General features: G+C 23.9%; 1 protein-coding gene across 1 annotated transcript; it reads right to left on the bottom strand.

The window, feature by feature from the left end:
- Positions 1-1,319: 1,319 nt before the first annotated feature.
- LOC122505878 (basic helix-loop-helix transcription factor amos-like) lies at positions 1,320-11,588 on the bottom strand. The gene is made up of 3 exons (XM_043617748.1): positions 11,073-11,588; positions 4,271-4,932; positions 1,320-1,562 (listed from the first exon to the last, which is right to left on the bottom strand). The coding sequence occupies exons 1-3, from the start codon at positions 11,152-11,154 to the stop codon at positions 1,428-1,430; spliced, it is 879 nt and encodes a 292-aa protein (XP_043473683.1). The 5' UTR covers positions 11,155-11,588; the 3' UTR covers positions 1,320-1,427.
- Positions 11,589-15,349: the final 3,761 nt, after the last annotated feature.

Genomic DNA, 15,349 nt, shown 5'->3' with positions numbered 1-15,349 from the left:
TAGAAACCTACATGGGTTCCCATACATATATGTTTCCATATGGGTTCCTATTTTTATTTTTGTTAGACACGAAATATAATAACCATATGGGGACCCATATGGGAACACACATGTAGGTGCCTACAGTTCCTATTTAAATATATAATAACCCATATGGGTTCCCATTTAAATTATATAATTGAAATATAAAATCTATATCAGGTTCCTATATGGGTTCCAATTAACAAAATTTGAAACTATTATGGGAACACGCATATAGGTTCCCATTTGCAAATATAATAAACCCATATGAGAACCTATATATAAATATACCCATATATATTAATTATATATATTTTTTATTATTATACCTCACTGAATTATATACATCCAAATATATCGTATTTATTTTTGCATTTTATTTACATTTCTTCATTTACAAATAAACAAAAAAATTTTATGTATATTTTCACTGAAAAAAATAAGTCTCGCTTTAAATCTATATATAATTTTGGCTATAAAACAACTTATAAAATATATAGTCTAAATATTGTCATAATTTCTAATTAAAAAATTGATTTTAATATCTAAAGTTGACAATAATGTGTTGAATTTAAAGAAGAAACTATACATTTCAAATATGTGAAGATTTTGTTTTTATAATATTCGTGACTTTTTAGCTCGAATATATATATTTTTTTTCGTTATTTTTTTATACCTATTAGTGATAGAATAATGGTAAGATATTTTGGTATTTAAAAACATTTACATTATTAAATATTATTATTATATAATAATATTGAATATAACTTAAAATTTTTTTTTTTAATTATTTCATTATATATGACTACACTTTATGCACATTGCACATATTAAATATTGTGATTTCCTATGAATATTTTTATCATTATTATAGAGATTAAAACATATATAAAGTTTTGAAACAATAATACAATTTAAAATGCCTTTGGTTTTTATTAATTATTTTAGATCGACTTACTTTTTCTTATCTCTGTAATATGCTCTTTGGTTCATGATATACATATTATTATAAAAAAAACAAAAATTTACATACAAGATAAGTATTTTCTTTTTTAAAATATAAAACTATAACAATATTTTGCTATCTGATAAAGTACTGTGAAAAATTTATTTTTCAAATGTAGGTATAAAATTATAAATAATAGTTGGCATTTTTTTCTCCGCATTAAAAAATAAAAAAAAATATTTTCTAAACATATAAATATAAAAAAAACAATATATTTTTTCTACTTGAACTATATATACATTTATGGCACTTTATACAAATTTTATTGACTTTAGAAGAGAGAAAGAGAGAGAGAGAGAGAATTTTCTACGGGGAGTAAATTTTTTTTTTCGTTTACTCTAAACAGTCGAAAAATTAAATTTTTCAATAATTAAATTTGTCATGAATTTTTTTAAAAGTTCTATTGTAATTGACTCGATGGGGTTTCTTGTTTGAGCTCAAGAGCCCACATGTGTTGTGGCCAGCCAGTCCTTCCCTTACTTTTCGTTATTTCTTCATGTCCAACTAGCGACGTCCCAAGCATGGTATTCTCAGCCTGAAACATTAATTTATTTTCAAAATAAATTTTTAAACATAAAAATTCAATTTTAATGTAAATTTTAATATAAATTTTCTTATTTAAATACTGATATAAATTTTCTTTCAAATTTATAAATCTTCATTTAAGTTTTAACGCATAAATCACCATTTAAATTAATTATTTATTATACATGGATTATTTAATTTTGTATTTAAATAATTGAATTCTGATGAGAATTGATTTAAAAAAGAACTTTAGTTAAAATTTTAAAAAAGATTTTTAGTTAAAACTTAAAAAAATAATTAAAAATGCGTTAAAGTATAGAATTCTTTAGAAATAATTAAATTTCAAAAAGTTTTTTAATTGAAATCTTTGAAATTCTAATTATGTTGTAAAAGTAAAATAATATTTAAATATAAAAAATTATTAATTTGTAAGCTTCCTTAAAAATTAAAAGTTTTGATTAATATTATTCAAAAGTTCTAAAAGATAATTGCGAATTTTTGAAAGACTTGAAGTTTTAATTTTCATAAAAAATGTTTCAAATGGTTTTACATTGAAAGTATTTCGAAATTTTAAGCATATATAAAAAAAACAATAGGTAATTGTATTTAAACAATTATTTTATAAAAATTATTGAAATTTGAAAGATTTAATTTGGAAATTCTGAAAAAATTATGTCTTTTGAAAAATAGTGTAATTATTTTTTGAAGATATATTTGAATTCCCGAAATTAATATTTTTAAAAATAATTGAAATAGATTTTATATTTTAATGAATTTTATTATTGTTTACTTTTAAAAATTATTTTGAAATATAATCGTATTTTTAAAGAATTCTAATTGAAAATTTGAAAAATAATAAAAAATCAATCAATAAAATCATAAAATCAATTTTAAAAAATAAGTCCGCCATATTGGATTCGCCATTTTGAATTTTAAAAATATGAAAAATCTGACTTCAGTTTCTTAATCAGCGACCCTGAAAACGCCCTAAAGTGTACTCGGTTATATTAAATTCCTTAACTAGAAAATTGTATTTTCATAAATAAAAATATTTATCACAAGAATGAAATTATTTTAAAATATTTTAATAAAATTTATTGCATAATATCAAACATTTTAAAAAAAATTTCTTAATTTAATGATTTCTTATATTCTGTACTATTATATTTTAATAAAATTTCCCAAAAGAATTCAATTATATTAAACAAAAGTTTTGATAAAATTCTACACAAGCATTCAATTGAGGCTCCGGATCTTAAAAGGGCACTTTCAGCATTGACTTTAAATGGTAAAAGTGCCCTTTTAAGATCCGGAGCCTCAATTATTTTTGCCAAAAAAATATAAAAATTTTACATAAATTTCAATTATTTAAAATAGAATTTGCATAAATTTTTTCGAAAAAATCAAATATTTTAAAAATTCTTCGCAGTAATTCAATTATTTTCATAAATTTTTAAAATTCCTTTCAGGGAATTAAATTTTTTTTTCATAAATAATAAAATCATTAGGAGAAAGTCAATTATTTTCATATATATAAAATAAGAATATTCATCTCAAGAATTCAATTATTTTTAAAAGTATAATAAATTTCAAATTATTTTCAAAAATTTCTTTTAATTCAATAATTTGTATATACCTATATATCTATTATATTTTAATAAAATTTCCCAAAAGAATTCAATTATTAAAAAAAATTTTTGACAAAATTCTACACGAATATTCAATTATTTTCTAAAATAATGACAATTTCACTGGAATTCAATTAGTAAAAATAGAATTTGCATAAATTTTTTCGAAAAAAGTCAATTGTTTGAAACTTATATTATTATTCTTCGCAATAATAATTTAAAATTATTTTCGCATAAATATAATAAAACTCATTGCAGAATTTCAATTATTTTTAATAAATCTCAAATTTCTCGATAAATGCGATTATTCTTAAAAATTGTATTAAAATTCACCGAAAGAATTCGCAATTATTTAAAAATTTGTCAATCAAATATTCTTTATGAGAATTCAATTTTAAAGATTTAATTATTCAGTTCAAATATTTTTAAATAATTGAATTTTGAAGAATTTACTACAGTAGAGACTCCATTATCCGGACCCCTATTATCCGGATATTCGATTATCCGGACAAATTTAAAATAAAAATTTTTTTTTTAATATAAAGTTTATAAGGTCTCAAGCCGTTAATTAACTTCTATTTTAAATTTATTTACACGAAATGTTGCGTTTTAAAGTGTTTTAATTATTTTAAGAAAATGTTTATGTAAATATTTTGAAATATTTCTAACTAAATATTTATTAATGTTGACTTTAAAAGTTTTAGTTTGTTTCAGTCTTATTTTAATACATATGCAAATAAATACATAAAATTATGAATCAAAAATTTGTTTAATTCGTACTTTACTCGATTATCCGGATTTTTGATTATCCGGACAAGTGCCTGCATCCATTAGTCCGGATAATGGAGTCTCTACTGTAATAATTATGCAATTTTTGGAAATAAATTGAATTTTGTAAAAGGTTTAAAATTAAAATCTTCGAAAATTTGAATTTTTCATATAATTAAAAATTCTATACGTATAACTAATTTTCTTAAAAAGCTTAATAAAAATTTTTTTTAAATTATTTCAAATTTTTATTTTCCAATATTTTTTTCCAATATTTCCAATATTTCCATTATTTTCAACAAAAAGTTCACTAAAATCTTACCAATTGTTGCTGTGCTTTATTCCGTTTGCCAGTGGACAATATTTCCGCGCGAAAAGTCTGCGGCTCCTGACCCTCATCACTTTCCAGAACTGCCATCAAATATCCAATATAAGAAGCCGCCAATCTGAGTGTTTTAATTTTACTCAATTTCGTGTCGGCTGGAACATTGGGTATACAATCCCTCAAATCAGCGAATGCATTATTAATACTTTGCGTTCGTCGCCTCTCCTTTTTATTCGCTGTATTCCTCCTCTTGGGCCTAACAACCAGTCCACCTTCTCTAATTGCTGACAAATGATGTTGCACCGAATGATTTCCATTCTCCGACTGGAGAACCGCACAGGAAATGGAAAATTCATTTTGTCGTCTTTGTTGTTGCTGCTGCTGCTGATGTTGTTGTTGTTGTTGTTGTTGCTGTTGACTTTGGCATGACGATTCTTGCGGCTGGTAAATGAGACTAGAATAATGTTGATGCTGAGAATTAGTTGGATGATATGGATATTGCTCAAGGGGAGAATAAACTGTATCCTGAGCTCCAAGTTCTTCAATTAGAGGTGGTGTAGATGCTGCTGGACTACCAGCGCCGGAACTTCCACCCGAAATACCAGAGTCAGCGCCCCAATAGGAGTGGGCATCGACGTCGCTAATTCCAGCGTGATGACCTGAAATTAGAAAAAGAAAAAAATTAAGCGTGAGTAGGTAATTTATTCTTTCTTTTCACTTTTTTAAATGAATGCATATATCTTAAGAATATTCTGTCAAATATGCATTTTTTTGTGATCAACCAGTAAAAATACATACTAGTATACATCAATTTTTAGCTAATAACCTTTTTAAATTAAACAACTCATAAGAATATTATTATAAAACATAAAGAAATGGATCACTCCGAGTCTTCGACTCAAAATGATCCATTTCTTTACGTTTTATAATAATTAAATATGACCGACTGACAAAATCATTATAGTTTATTATTATAAGAATATTGTTATTGTAATTTCTTCAAAATTATTTCTATCATTTCAATTCAATTAACATTTTCTAGAATTTTCGACTAAAATTCTATACTTTAAGAGGAGACCCCACCTTTATTTTGACCCCTTTAAAATAAAATTATTAAACGAGGTAATATTTTTTTCCTGCATCATTTTTAACCTGAAAATAAGATGGTCAAAAATATTTAATTTTTGAAGAGGTTAGAATTTTTTTCTTTTGGCCTATTGCATATTATTGCAAATCCATGCAAGAAGTTGTTCAGAATGGTAAAATATGCATGGGAAAAAATTTTTGTTAAAAAATATTAAAAACTGTAAGAGAAGATCAATTTTTAATATTCAAATCTTTAAATTTTGCCGAAATTTCAAAAGCCTTAAATCTTTAATTTTTTTCCAAATTGTGTATATTTACGTAATTTGATGCTATTATTCAAAAAACATTGTTAAAATTAACATTTAACTCATAAAAACCATAAAAATCATAGTCCGAAGCTTTTATGGTATATACTTTATATATACCGAAATAAATGCAAAAAGCCAATTATTATTATTCAATTAACTTTTTTTCAAAAAACATTAATTCCACAGAATTTTTAGTTAAAAGTACGAAAAACAATAATATTTAATTCTACGAGAAATCAATTACACAGCCACAAAAAAAAAAAAAAAAAGTTCTGATCTGGGGGTCTCACTATGTAGACTTTATGTTTTTTGGGTCGCTGAATCCGAATCCGAGGTCCATTTAACCCCATCAGATCAGGATTTTGACACAAAAAACCAATATGGCGGACACATTTTTGAAAAGTTCATTGGATTCGCTTGAAATTCGTTACTCGGGGGTTTTTGGGGTCGCTGATTACGAATTTGAAGTCTGATTTCAAAAATTCAAAATGGCGGATCCAATATGGCGGACACGTTTTTGAAAAATTCATCGGATTCGCTTGAAATTCGTTACTCTGAGAGTTTTTGGGGTCGCTGATTACGAATTTGAAGTCAGATTTCAAAAATTCAAAATGGCGGATCCAATATGTATGTGTCAGCCATATTGGATCCGCCATTTTGAATTTTGAAAAACCGACATCAGATTCGTAATCAGCGACCCCAAAAACCCCAGAGTAACGAATTTCAAGCGAATCCGATGAATTTTTCAAAAACGTGTCCGCCATAGTGGATCCGCCATTTTGAATTTTTGAAATCAGACTTCAAATTCGTAATCAGCGACCCCAAAAACCCCCGAGTAACGAATTTCAAGCGAATCCAATGAACTTTTCAAAAATGTGTCCGCCATATTGGTTTTTTGAGGTTATGTCGAAATCCTGATCTGATGAGGTTAAATGGACCTCGGATTCGGATTCAGCGACCCAAAAAACATAAAGTCTACATAGTGAGACCCCCAGATCAGAACTTTTTTTTTTTTTTGTGTGGCTGTGTTATTTAAATACAAAAATAAATAATATTGAATGTTTCTTAAAATTTAATTTTTACGAAGAATTGTTATTAACAACTTTGGGGCCGTCCATAAACTACGTGACGTTCTGTAGAAAAAATGGCGCTAAAGCATGTAAAATTTGTGACGTGGGTATAGGGGGGGGGGGGGTGGAAAAATTATGCAAAATAGTGTGACGTAGTTTATGAACGGCCCCTTTTGAAAATATTTAATTTCTTTTAAGGAGTTTAATTAAAATTTTAATTAAATTTATTCTATTAAAGAATTTTATAACAAATTTTTGAAAATAATTGAAAACTTTTTGAAGAATTTTATTATAAATTTTTTAAAAATAATTGAATTCCTGAGAAGAATTTAAATAATAATTTTTTGAAAATAAATTCATGAGAAGAATTTTATTAAAATTTTTGAAAATAATAATTGACTTCTTAAGAAGAATTTTTTAAAAAAAATTTTTACAATAATTTAATTCTTGAGAATATTTCAATTCCTAAAAAAAAAATCGCTATTATTAAAAAAAAATGTTTTTTTTTAAATTCTTTGAAAGAATTCAATTTTTTACAAAAATATTATAATTTTTCACACAGGAATTCAATTATTTTCGCAAATATTTTAATAAAATTTGTTCGAAATTAATTAGTTTAAATATACAATTTTAGTTAAACTGGTTAAACTATTTATTGTAATAATTCAATTATTTTGAGGCATTTTAATAAAATTCTTTGCAAAATTCAATTTATTTCATAAATAACAATATAAATAAATAAATTATTTATTAATAATTATTTATTATAAATAATAAATTTCTTCATGGAAATTCAATTATTTTAAAAAAAATGCTAATAAAATCGTTCGCAAGAAGAACCATTCAATTATTTTTGAAAATTTTAATCAAATTCTTTGCAACTATTCAATATATTTTCATAAATAATAAAATTCATTGCAATGAATTTAAAATATTTTTAATACAATTTCACTGGAATTGATCAACAAATTTTTCAATTCCTCAAAAAATTCAATTATTTCTAAAAATTCACGCTACATTGCTTTTAATATTCAATTATTATCTAAAATTTTTAATGAAAATTCATTTTTCAATCAATTTTTATTAGAAATTTCTACAATTCAATTAATTAAAAAGAAAAAAAAATAATTGAATAATTTTTAAAATTCAATTCTGATAAAGAATTTTGTCAACAAACTTTTAAATAATTAAATTCTTTCGACGAATTTTAATAAAATTTTTAATAATAATAATTGCATTTTTCAAGGAATTTATTTAAAATTGTATATATTAAAAATATTTGAAGTTCTGCGATGAAAATAATTGAATTCGTAGGGGAGACCGGGGCGTAATGGCTAACTTTTCACTCTTTGTTGTTTTACTCGGACATTTTTGTTCTAATTGAATGTTTATCTTCCAGAAAAGTTACTCTGGTATCTCAGCTTTCTTTTAAGACTACAAACGTCCCGATATGACTCTTACTTTTTATTCTACAATAGTTTTTCTGGAGCAATGCAGAGCTCCAAAATACGGCCCGAGTCGGGGCGTAATGGATAACTCCCGGGGCGTAATGAATAATGATTGCTAATTATTATCTACAGTTTCCAATCTTATTGCATATTGTAAATTAAGGTTCCTGGGTATTCCGTGAATGCTATTTTTATTCAGCAATACTTCAACTATCGCTTTTTCAATAATATTCTGTGATATTGGCACTCTCTCAATTTTTTTTGTAATTTCTCATTAAAATCGTAGCTTGAAATCTACTATTTGTAAATTTTAGACCAAAGCTTTAAAATTTTGTTAAAAATACCTAAACATACTTAAACTAAGTGACAAGCAATCGCGAAAACAAACCTACACTTCGCCGATATGGTAGGTTGCTTTTTATACATAGCGTATTGCATTAGCCAACACGCCCCGGGAAAAACTAGCCATTACGCCCCGGGGGTACTCGGCAAATATTTGGCTTTTTTTTAACAATACCGGAAGTGTGAATCAAAAATCTCGAATTGTCCCTTAAAAACAAACGTGTCAAGATCGAAACCTCATTTCAGTTTTTTTTTAAAAGCTATTTTTGAAAAAAATAGAACGAAAAAACGAAAATTTTGAAAAGTTACTTTCGTATGTCAAAAATAGTTTTTCTACTATATTTCTTACAATAATGAATAAATATTAATGAAACTTCCGACAAACTTGCAGTATACCAAGTACAATAACTTGTCTATTGTGCGAAATTATTACAATTTACGGTTTTTAAACAAATTACAATTATTCATTACGCCCCTTAGCCATTACGCCCCGGTCTCCCCTAAATGAAATATTTTATTATTTATGAAAATAATTTAATCTTTTCGTAGAATATTGTATATCAACAAGTCTTTTCTATAATTAAATCTGTTGATAAAGTTTATGAAAATAGTAAATATTTAAAAACATTAAATTGTGAAAAATTTTTAAAAATAATTGAAATGTTGCAAAGAATTTTATTTAAATTTTTGAAAATCATTGAATTTTTGGCGAAAATTTTTTTCTCTATATTTATAAAAATAATTGAATTCTTGACGAGATATTCATTAAAATTTATAAAAATAATTAAATTCGTGCAAAGTATTTTATTAAATTTTGTTTAAATAATTGAAATTTTTTAAGAATTTAATTAAAATTTTTGACAATAATTGAATTCTTGAGAAGAATTTTGATATTTATCAAAATAATTGAATTTTAGAAAAGAATTTTAATAAAAATCGTTAAAATAATTGATTTTATGGGGAGAATTTTGTTGGTTATCAAGATAATTGAATTCTTTTGCAGAATTACTTAAAAATTATTGAAAATAATTATTGATTTTCTGAGACGAAAAAAAGAGGAGAAATTTAGGGGAAATTTTCAAAATAGGTACCGTTTAGAGGCCAAAATTAAAAAAAGGGGACTTTTAGGGAAATAGTTGGGGACAGACTGTACTCTCTAAATTTGAATCAGCGAAAAGTCGCTGATTCACCAGCCCAGAGTATGCAGCTGATGAAACAGCGTATATACGCTGGAAAATCAGTGCATATACGCTGTTTCATCAGTGTATATACGCTATTTCATCAGCTGCATACTCTGGGCTGGTGAATCAGCGACTTTTCGCTGATTCAAATTTAGAGAGTAAAGCCTGTTATTATATCTAAAAAAATTTTTTTATTAATTTCTTTTATTTATTATTTAAAAATTAATTTTTATACATTTCATATCACTTTCGTTCTAATCAGTTCAAATTTTCACTAATTCAAATTTGTTTTGTTATATTATTGCAAAAAAAAAATTTAATTGATTTATTTATTATTTTTCACTATTTTATAGGATGTGAAATTTATTCTCTTGCTCTTTCAAATTTTTTCGACGAATTTAATTCAAATTACATTTTGTTTAATTATTTGTTAGAAATTGAATAAATTTAAAATTAAATTTAATATATTTTCTTTTTTTAAGTCTGTTACGTTGGACAATAAAATTATTCATAATTATTATTTCTTATAAATATTCTAGAAATTGAATTTTTTTATTTGATAAAATTCCCTGACAAAATAAAACGATTTTATATAGAAGATCATTCAATCTTTTTTAATAAAATATAATTAATAAGTCATTATCTTAAAATAAATATTTGTGTTTTTTCTCACAAAATAATAAGCAGTGTTAAAAAAAAATTTTTTAAATCCCGATACTTGTAGTCTCTAAAAATGAATTCGAGGTGTATTGAAAAATCCAAAATGGTGGATCCAATATGGAGGACGAAAATTTAAAAAATAGTTCAATTTTTACAAAACTTATGGTGTCTAGGAGTTTTCGGGGTATTTGATTACGAATTTAAAGGATTAAAAGTTCCGTCGGTATACAGGAAACTCTGAAAAAAGGATAAAATTTGATAGATAAAAGTAAAAAAAAAATTCTCAAAAATTGATTAAGCCGATATACTTTTTTAACCTTATATTATATAAAATAATAAAAATTAAGGGGAGGGACCGGTAAAATTTCAATGTTTTTTTTGACAAATTTTAGAATTTAAAATTATAATATGCTTTGAAAAATTAAAAAAAATTTAATTAGTTACTAATTTTTTAAATAAATATCAAAATTTTCGTAAATAAAAATTTTGAACTACTCTTGCTATTTTCATTAATATTTACTGTCGATTTTTTTATACAGTTATTTCATATGATTCTGAACAATCAATCGTATGAATTTTTCAAAATTTAAATTTTTTCATAATTTAAATTTGATTTCTTATTTATTAATTTTAGTATTTTTCGAAAACTATAAACTTTGAAACTAATTTATTTTCTTATAATAAAATCGAGAATAAAATTTTACCGTATGGAAGTTGAGTAACATAATTGTAGGGTTGATGCCACTGAGGATAATAATCCGCTTGAGATTCATACCCCCCGAGCATTTTCAAAATTTTTGTTTTCTTCTTTTTGAAATTTTGAAAATAAATAAAAGTAAACACTAAACTTCACTCTAAATAATCCATCAAACGAACTTCATAATTTTAGTATTTTCGTTCAATTTCCATTAATTTTTAAAATATATAGTTATTTAAAATTTCATTATATTATTAAACACATCACTTTCTTCATTATTCCATTGTAAATTTGTTACTGCACTTTCAAGTATTTTTTAATTTTCTTTGTTATTCTAAAAAGAAATTTGTTTTTTTAATTCTTCTTTAAAATTTGGAAAAAGATGAGTTTTTTTTTGCGAAATTTACAAATATTTTTCACGACACTTTCAACACAAGGTACGCGTGTGTATAATATTTGAAAAATGAAGAAAAACAAAAAATTGAGATTGGCGCGGTTACTTTTTTTTTAAAGACGCGTGCGCGATCACGAGTTTCGACAAAGTGATACTAATCTCACTCGTTGGATGCTGAGCTACTCCAACCATGAGTACTCTCATCTTTTTCAAGGGAGTGGTTTCAAGTAGGTCCGCCTTTCGAGGGGCGTTTACAATTGACTTTTGGTATAAACTTCGATTACAGAATTCAATTAGTAAATTGGAGAGAACTTGGTGTGAAATATCTTTTAGGGGGAGAGGTGAGTAGTTGGAGGAATGAATGTGATTTACAACCCCAACGCCATCATTTGCTTCTCGATTACAAGTTATAATTGAATTAAGAAAAAAAATTTTTTTTTATTTAAAAAAATTATAACCGCGACAAAAGTTTTAATATTGAAACCTTTTGAAATTGAATTATTTTTAAAAAAAATTTTTTAAATATATATACATCTTTTGTAAAATTTAATTATTTTAAAAATATTTACGCGTGACAGGAAGAAATTAAGATTTTCCATAATATATTTTGATAATTACATTGTAAAAAAATTCAAAAATGATTTTACCTAAAAACGCATGGTGGCCGCACCTTAGAGCCGGGACAACATAATCGTGGGTGGCAGAAACTATATTATATTTAAGGGTTTTAGACTCCTGGCGGCAATTCGCATTTCTTATGAAGCTCGTGAAGAAATGTAAACAAAAACCCTAGTTTTTAACATTGCACGTGTCCTACGTCCATAAATCATTAACGAACGAACTCTATATAACTTTTTTTTAAAAACAGAAAAATTATTACACGCGCAAGAAGGAAATGAGTCGAAAATATGTTCCTTAAATTATACCAAAATATATATAAGTATATATATGCGACACTTAGAAACAGTCTAATATAAAAAAAAAATAAAAAAAAAAAAATTTAGACATAAGGACAACTTATCTACATGGGCGTATGTTTGATTAAATTTGGATTATTTTAAGAGGCCTCACGCCCCCTTTTCATGAAAAAATCTACTGGGCCAATTCGGCCATTTGAGTCAGAATAATTGCAAGTAAAATTTAGAAATATGATAAACATCAAAAATAAAACATGAAAAAATTAAAGATAACCGAGTGATAAGATCATTATTTTATATAATAGAAATATTTTTACTGTAATTTTGTCAGAATTACTTTCATCCATTTTAATTCAATTATTATTTTCTAGAATTTTGTAAATAAAATTCTTCTTTTTCTTCTTTTTTTTTTCTTTTTTTTTCTTCTTTTAAATCTAATTGATAATCTAATTTTTGAAAAAGTTCTTTGAGAATTCTCAAATTCATTTGGTTTACATTATTCAATTTTACGAAATTTCAATTATTCATAAATTTTTCAATTAAAATAAAAAAAAATTGAATAAATAAAATAAAAAAAAAATTCAATTTTTGAAAAAGTTCTTTGAGAATTCTTAAATTCATTTGTTTACATTATTCAATTTTACGAAATTTCAATTATTCATAAATTTTTCAATTAAAATAAAAAAAAAATTGAATAAATAAAATAAAAAAAAATTCAATTAAACTTTATCTAAATAATTAATTTTACAGAATTGTTGGTTACAAGTATATATGAAAAATTAAGATTTTCAAAGGAATTTAATTTGAAACCTTTTCAAAATTCAATTATTTTTTAAAATTTTTCCTATATAATTGCTTTTAATATTCAAATATTATTTAAATATTTGAGTAATTTGAATAATAAATATATTCAAATCTAAAATTTTAACTAAAATTAATTTTTAAATCAAACATTTTATATATAAAATTTAATTATTTAAATAAAAAAAAAAAATAATTCATTGGAATGTTTCTTAATATTTAATTCTCATAAAGTATTTTATCAAAAGACATTTTTAAATATTTGATTGCTATATGACGATTTTTAATAAACATTTAATAAAACATGGAATTTAACGATTTTTAATAAAAAAATATTGTTAAGAACAATCACATTTTTCGAGAAATTCGATTAAAAATGTATTATAAAAAATAATTGAAATTCTGCGATGAATTTTATTTATGAATAATAATTGAATTTCTAAAAAGAATTTTATTATTTTATATAGAAAATAATTCAATACCTGTAAAAAATTCGATTATTATTTTATAAAAAAATAATTAAATTATTGCGAAGAAATTTATAAAAAAAAAATTGTAAATATAATAGCGAATTCATAATTATATAATGAAATTGAAGAAAATTTTTGAAAATAATTGAAATTTTGCCACAAAATTTTATTAAAAATTTTTAAAAAATTGAATTTTGCCAGGAATTTTATTAAAAATTTTAAAATTATAATTGAATTTTGGAAAATAATTGAATTACTTTTGAAAATAATTGAATTTATGCAATCATTTATAATTTTTCCAAAATTCAAGTTTTTTTTAGTTTTTTTTTTTTTTTTTTTGAGTAAAATGCGTCTATAAATGCAATATTTTTAATAATTTTTTTAATTCATGAAAATAATTGTATTTCTGTGAAGAATTGTGTAAAATTTTTTTTTTAATTAATTGAATTCTTACGAGAAATTTTTACAAGTTTACAAGTTTAACGGGTTATACCCTTGATTACATTTACGAAAAATAGAAAAAATTATAATAGTATAAAAGAACATATATATAAGCAGTAGGCATGTAATCATCAAGCAGTATCCTATGCCATTTAAAACGCACCATTTATCCGCGTGACAAATTCAATTGTGCTTTTAAGAGCAGAGGGTATGAAGAGTCAAAAAAATCTAAAAATTATTTAAATAAATTTTAAATAATTTTAAAAACCAAAAATTGTGGAATATGACACATTTTCTCATAACTTTTTTGTTTGCAAATTTTTCTTTAACTATTTAAACTATTATATCAAAAATACTATAAGACTATATATATATTGTAACCTCAATATTTTTCTCAAACAATGATTTAGTTTCAAAATTCAAACAAAATAAATTTAGCAAGAATTAATAAAAATTTAAGGTTACTTAGGAACGATTAAATATAATGCAAAAGGGTGGGCGCCAGTCCTAAAAGGACACTCAACAAAATTCACAAAAGGGACAAAACAGATTTTTAAATAATCCCGAATAAACGAAGGCCACCAGGCTAATTACCGGCAATTATTTAAATTAAATTTATTTATTATCGACACACGAGGCCACCAGGCTAAGTGTCAATCAATAAACAAATACACAACAAAAAGATAAAACCGTTTGAGACAAACTAATTATCAATACACAAAGGCTACCAAGCTAAGTATTAATAATTTTTGTATTTATCTCAAAAGAAACAGAAACAAAATTAAGACACCAATTTAATCTTCCTAAAATATGTCCAGGCTAACTACAGTCCCATAACTTGGAAAATAGTAGAGGGGGTGATTCGTTATTTAACCAAAAATAAATATCCGCAAAATTAAGTCAATAAAAATCAAAAATTAACAAAAAGAAATTAACAATTTATTCAATAAATTAGAATTTCAAGGTTAGACACATAAATTAAATCAAATAGTCATTTTGACAATAATAAAATTGATGTGATTCTATATAATTTCAAAATTAATTATCGAAACATTTAAATTTGACAAACTGAAAATTAAGCAAATATTAAACTTATTCTAAAATATAATAAGGATTCTTTTTCAATTCGAGATATAAAAGATGGACAATACAATCAGAATTATAATCTTGACTTTTAGTCAGATCAAAGAAAAGAATTAATAAACGAATGATATCTCAATAAAAATTAAAGATTTGAATCGTTAAATTAAAGCAAAAATAA

The sequence above is a fragment of the Leptopilina heterotoma genome, unplaced genomic scaffold (genome assembly GCF_015476425.1).
Source record: "Leptopilina heterotoma isolate Lh14 unplaced genomic scaffold, ASM1547642v1 Lhet_38, whole genome shotgun sequence".
In the NCBI taxonomy this organism is placed as follows: Eukaryota; Metazoa; Arthropoda; class Insecta; order Hymenoptera; family Figitidae; genus Leptopilina; species Leptopilina heterotoma.
This window is presented reverse-complemented; position numbering and strand designations above follow the sequence as displayed.